General features: G+C 51.7%; 1 protein-coding gene across 1 annotated transcript in view; it reads right to left on the bottom strand.

Annotated features, from left to right (window-relative positions):
• Positions 1–6,209, bottom strand: part of CDR2L (cerebellar degeneration-related protein 2-like) — a 17,734-nt gene extending 11,525 nt beyond the window's left edge. Inside the window, 1 exon segment of the mRNA XM_010297335.1 lies at positions 6,131–6,209. Within this exon segment, the coding sequence (XP_010295637.1) occupies positions 6,131–6,209 (79 nt within the window).
• Between the last annotated feature and the right edge of the window lie 198 nt (positions 6,210–6,407).

A 6,407-nucleotide genomic window follows, 5' to 3' on the forward strand; every position in this document is an offset into this window, starting at 1 on the left:
GGGTCGGCGCGGGCTTCCCCGCGCCCCCGCCCCTAGCAGCTGCAGCAGCCCCCAAGACCACTGTCAGCACCACGGCTGCTGGTTACTGCTGTCTGCTACCTCTCATGTGCCAGAGGCATGTAGGTACAGGGAAGATCCTTCTTCCACAGCCATGTGTTACGGCTAAATGCAGAAAACAGCCTGACCTTCTGGCAGCAACACCAAAAACCTGCCCACTTCTTCTCTAGCATCCCCTCCGCTTGGCTTTAGAGCGTGTCGTCCTGCACACTGCTGCCCCAGTACCGCTCCCTTCCCGTCCACTGCTGGGAAAGGCTCTGAAGCCCTGTTCATCCAGGTGGATGAACATCAGCTGGCTCGTGCCCGGCCGTTGGTACCAGCTGGAGATGCTGCCCATGTGGGAAGAAGGCCTGACTTCAGGTGAGTGATCAGTGCCATTTTTGGGGCTAGGCAGGAAAACTGCAGTGCTGCAGCCTCCTCCCAGCCTGAGTTTGCAAGGAAAGGAGCTGATGAAATACTTGATGTGCTCTCAAGATGGTGTTATTTCTGTCCATCACTAGTCCTGAGCAGGATGCAGGGCAATGCCTCTTCCAGGAGCCCAACACCGAAACCGGTGTTCCCAGAGCAACTCTGCCGCAAGGACTGATGCTGGGGGATGTGCTGTGCTGCTCCTTGCTCTGCCTCCTCCCGCAGAGACCAGTGCTCAGCCACCACCTCCCAGTCCAGTGTGCCTTCCCAGGACTCAACGCCTGCTTGCAGGCCAAGAAGACTTGGAGGACGGCATGATAATGTCCTAGTTCCAGCTGCCATCGCTGCAGCTGCAGAATTGGAAGAGGTCAACACGGACCTGGATACTACACATTCAAGTGACTGAAATCTTCAAGGATGAGACAAGTTAACTGAGCAGTGCCAGGGCAGCTGCGCTGCACATGGGATAAACTAGAGTGACTTCCCAGGAGGCTGCAGAGCAACAGGCTGTTCGAACCATTAAAAGAACTGTCACCTTTTGGAGAGAAGTTTTACAACTGTGTGCTAAATATGCATGAGGGGGGAAAAAAAAAAAACTCTAAAGAACAAACTCTAACATAAAATCACTTTAAAATTCCCAGCTGTGTAACATCTGGTCTCATTCCTCCAAAGTATTTTGTATTGGAGATATTTTCCTAAATTCCTGGCCCGCATATGTGTTTTTGAGCAGGTTAAGCAGAAGGTTTGGAAGCCCTGATGGTGCGTTCGGTGTGAGCACACAGATGTATTAGTTGGGTGCGGTGGGAATATACCACTGTGCTGCTCTGGGAAAGGCGTTTTAGCAGAGGAGACGGAGTGCGTGCGGGAGCGAGCAAGCTGTGTGCTGGCCTGAGTGCTGGCACTGCTTTTAGCAGGAGCAGGATCGGACCCTGGTGCTGTCACAGCTCTAAGAGGGTCCTGACTGTCACACTGAGTCAGTGCATCTGCCCTGTCACCAGCCAGCGCTGACTGGTACAGGAGGAAAGAAAGAGGATTGGAAAATGCAGGGATGGGGACAGCCTCCACGGGCAGGGAGTTAGCGGCCGGTGCCTTGGCTCCCAATCCCTCCGGCTCGGGGCTGCCGTGGGGGGAATGTCTTTTAGGACTCAGACCTTAAATCCTTCACACATGGCCTTTCCAAGGAGAAATGCCACTGTTAGCTGATTGTTTCATGATGGAAGATACGGAAAACTCTGATGTTTCCCCACCCCCGCTTTGCCTCTCTCTCCCTTCCAGCAGTTCCTCTAATTCTGTTCCCTCTCATGGCTGGAAGCATGTGCCTGGGGGTCAGCAGATGTTGGAAGGAATTTCCATGAGAAACTAGGAGGGAGATCATGGAATTTGCTGTACGGGGCTCTCTTGTGCCCCGTTTTCTTTCTGCCTTCAGGACCAGGGAATTTTTATTCTAGGAAAATACATATATATTGTATTTTTTTTTTCTCCCCACATTTGGAGGCTCTCATCCCTTCCTCAGACTAATCTGTCATCTTATTTCCTTGTCCCCTGTGACTTTTCTAGTCCCTCTTGTCATTCCCAAGCAGCTCAGCAATTAGTCACTGAAAACTTTCCACTTCCATAAGCTACCTGCTGTACTGTGCTGCTAAATAAGTAAGTGGCTCAGCTACTGCCGGCAAAAGTCCGTCCTTCTGGCTTGCCGCTGGGGAGGAAGGACAGCAAGTTAACTGCTGTGCTCCTGGAGAACAGGCAAGCTGCGTGGCTGGTCCCCTGAGCGGGACTGCCGGGGTAACTGCACCACGAGGGGTGGGATTTGGGGTACCACCAAATTTGGGGTACCACTGCTCCCCGCTGCAGTGAATCCTCTGGGCAACCCGATGGTGAATTGCAGCTCTATGGACCACCCCACGCCGGCTGGGTGATGCAGAAAGCAGGCAGGTATGGGTGCTAGCGGGTGCTCGCACAGATCCCCTGGGCTTATCCCAACCTCGGGGGACGATCGCCCTGGTGACCCCGTGTCTTTACACGGGTGAGTTGGGAGTGGTGCAAGCTCAGCACCTTGTGTCATTTTCCTTCTTAGCATGCAGGCAATCAGATGCTTGACAGGAGAAGGAGGAATTAAAATAAGATACTTAAATCTGGAGACCTTTAGAGGTTACAGCCGTGAAGTCCTAAGCCTGCATTGCAGATGGCTCGGCCCAAAAGTTTCTGTGGCTGCCCAGGAGGAGAGGACTTCCAGTCTCGCAGTAGGAATGAGATGATGTGCTGGTGCTTGTACTACCTCTGGTCCCGCTGGCTAACTCAGAGCAGTGTGAGGCCGTTTTGTTTATGCAGGAGGAATCGCCCCAGCACTTAGGCTGTATTTAGGCTCCAGGGACTGCAAGGGTGGCTTTGAGAATCCTCCTCTTGGGCTGTACTCTGCTCTTTGGCTTAGACCTGAATGCTGGCAAGGGGGACAGGGAGGCTGGGAAGATCAGGGAATGCAGCAGGATGATACTGAGGAGAACTCGTCTTGCGCGACTGCTGCGGGGGAGATGAAAGCTGGAAGTGGCTGGCAGAGATAGCTACTGGGTCTGGTCTCTGCTCTGTTTGGATCCAGATACGACTGAGTTGGCACACGGCTGTTCTGAACACAAATGCTTCTGATGAACAGAAAAGGTGTCCCCAGTTATCCCCAGCTCAGACTCTCTAATTTTAGCTCATTCATTCTCTTGGGGTCTGGCTGCACGTACGCCCTGTGTGCAGGGTATGATGCCGCTGCAGTCACATCACCGGTTCCCAATGGCTGGAAAAAGGTTCACTGTCACCGTATTCTGGTTCTAATGGTTAGAGGCACAGATTCCCCAGCCCGTGGAAAGTGAGGCTGTGGCTGAATCAAAGCAGTGCTGATATTTATTCTTGCTTAGAAAGCCTGTCAGTAAGCAAAGCCACGCTACCAAGCAATCGGAGCTCCATTTTTAGCACTTTCTTCAAATCAGAAAGCCTTCCCTGAGGGAACATCGTAAGAATGGTACACCTCGGAGGACACCACTACTGTTTCCATTTATTGCTAAGTCTCCTGGCTGGGATTTGAGTCTCTGCTTCTATGTGCTCGGGTGTCTTGGTGCAATGCCTTGAACCACGCAGGCTTGCAGCATGTTAGGGAACCGGTAAAGGAATCTGAAAGGCAACAGCCTCATTTGAACAAGGCTGGAAGGCCCTTGAGGCTGGAGACCAGATCTTGCTGCCTCCAAGGCAAGTGATCAATGCAGTCAGTCACTGTGGGCACTTTGGGGGGCGAGGGGGGGTTGGAAGAACAATTGGGGTTTATTTTCTTGAAAAAATGAGTTATTTCAGCAAGCCAAAGCTCTGTGGAGGATGGAGAGGAAAGTAACAGGTGCTTGGAGTGGAGCTGGAGGCATGATTTCCTCTGTGGTGCTAAAATGGTTAATTAACATAATCATCACAGAGCTCCCAGTTAAGCCATCCGTTGCTTAGCAAACAGTTTTGGATGTAAATGTAATAAATATTTGATGATGCTGTGAAATGACAATAAAGGCCCAGCAGCCAACTGGTTCACAGAAGAACCTTCTCTGCTCTCCTAGCTTAGGTCGCTTCTCATTTCTCCCACCCCTCGCTCCTAAGGAACACTCCTTAAGCTCATGCTTTTGTCCTCCGCCTTCCTCATGCTGCTGCCAGGCGTGGGTTTCTGTGCGACCCTGAGCTGTTGGCATGCCAATCCTCTTAGTAATGCTGGCCCACGACCGCCTTGTAAATGTGCTACGCTGGATGTCTTCCACCGTACTTCCACCTCCCGTTTCCAAACCAACGGCTTCACAGCTGTGCCGTCACCAAAGACCTCTGGATGCTGCCATGGCTGTAATGCAAAGGCGCAGTGTGCATGGACAAAGTCTAGCACTGTCCTTCGTGATGCTTTGTGTGCCATGCAAATTAATTACGGTTGTAATTACCCTGTAGGACCTTTCCAGTTGGCTGATTTTAGTTAAAGCCTTCCTCATCTCTCCTTCTGAGTTTGTGCAAGCCTGGGCAGCCCCCATTTGTTCGGAGGCTGCAAACCCCACAGCTGGGCTTTGTTTTGGGTTTCTGTTTTCCTCCAGTCCCGTATGTGCTCAAAGGTGGAGTCTATCCCCAGCATCAATCCATCATCTGGAGGCAGTTATTCTGCATTTATGCTGCCGGGACAGAGCTGGGAACCTGGCATTGCAGTGGGAAGGTGTTTTTTATTGTTGTGAACCAGCTGCACGGTGCCAGTGCTGACTCATGAACCTGACACCAGGGATAGCATTAGGCTAAAAATCAGTTGGTCCCGGGTTGTTCAACACTCCCTATATTCATCTGTAGTTCTGCTTTTCCTCAGCCTGCATCCTGCCCCTGGACCAGTGCCCGGGCCCCTTGTGAGCCATGGGAAGACGTCACCCAGAAATGTGAATTTCTGAGCATTCAAAGATTGCACTGTTTATTCAGCTGATAGCTCCATCTCTGCACTCTGTCCTGGCTTAATTTGAGCGTTGTGTTTCAAAGAACAGGGCCCAACATCCTGCTATTGATACTTCCTGTTCACTGTGAAATTAGGGTTAAAAACCAGCTGCAGCAATCCCTGGGGAGCTGGTTATCATTCCTTGCTGGGCCTCTGTCCTGCAACTGAAGTTGTGTAAACTTTAAATCACCACATAATGTCCTGGAGCGATGGTGGGCAGAGGCACTGCAGCTGGACCGCACGTCCCTGCTGACAGTCAGCTGGCTAAAGCAAATACATAACTGTACCGTACTTATAGTGCAGCGTGTTGGAGGGGTATGGTATTCAGGTAGGAATTATTTTTTTCCCCCTACACATTGACAAATCAGTTCAGTTCATTCCAGGGCCACTGGCTTGAAACAGGACTTCTTCCAGTTTGTTGCTTATTTTGAGTCAACAAACAATATTAAGATAAACAAAAAAACCCCACCAAAAAAGCTCCAGATACAGCCACCAACTGTCCAGCTGTAGGATAAACATTACGTAGAACTAGTGCAAATGTAGCTACAGTTAGTTCAAAACAAACTACACAAGTGAATGTTTATCCTCTAATGAGGCTATTTTTACTGTTTGAAACTTGGCCTTGATTTCCCCCCCCCCCATCCTTTCCAATTTCTCCTGTTTTTACGGCTGATTGGAAAATTCTCCGGAAGTAATTAGGGGACTTAGAAGCTGAAGATCCCTTTGGATTTAGGCGTGGACAGCAAGAGCTTTTGGGAAACACTTTCAGCATCCTCAGCTTAGCAACACATTATTTCCGATGTATGAATTTCTAACTAGTGTGCCTGCTAACTCTACCTGCTCTGAGATGAAAGCAGTGTCATAACTACCCATGTTTGATCCTGCCCACGGTAAGTTTTCTGGGGAACCAGGTTCCCTGTAGATGTAACACACCCTATTTTTTTACCCCCCTGGTGCTCAGGACAGGTCTGGGCTCCCTGCCTCTACCCATCGGGTTTAAACTTTCCATGGCCAGGACAGTGGCTTGGAGTCAAGATTTCCACGGAGGTGCCGCGGCAGGACGAGGCGCCAGGCAAATATGAGCCTGGAGAGAAGGTATCGCACCCTCCCGTACCCGAGATTCGCCCCGTCTCTTGCCCCCGCATCCCCCTGGCCCGCCCTCCCTGGCAGCTTGCAGGGTGCCCCCATCCTTACCCTGCTCCAGGTCCTGCTGGTCGTACCAGGGCTCCTCTTCCTCGCTCTGGAACTCCTCCATCCTGCCGGCGCTCAGCATTTAGCACCAGCGGCCCGGTACCCGAGATTCGCCCCGTCTCTTGCCCCCGCATCCCCCTGGCCCGCCCTCCCTGGCAGCTTGCAGGGTGCCCCCATCCTTACCCTGCTCCAGGTCCTGCTGGTCGTACCAGGGCTCCTCTTCCTCGCTCTGGAACTCCTCCATCCTGCCGGCGCTCAGCATTTAGCACCAGCGGCCCGG

This window comes from Phaethon lepturus, unplaced genomic scaffold (genome assembly GCF_000687285.1).
Source record: "Phaethon lepturus isolate BGI_N335 unplaced genomic scaffold, ASM68728v1 scaffold29101, whole genome shotgun sequence".
In the NCBI taxonomy this organism is placed as follows: Eukaryota; Metazoa; Chordata; class Aves; order Phaethontiformes; family Phaethontidae; genus Phaethon; species Phaethon lepturus.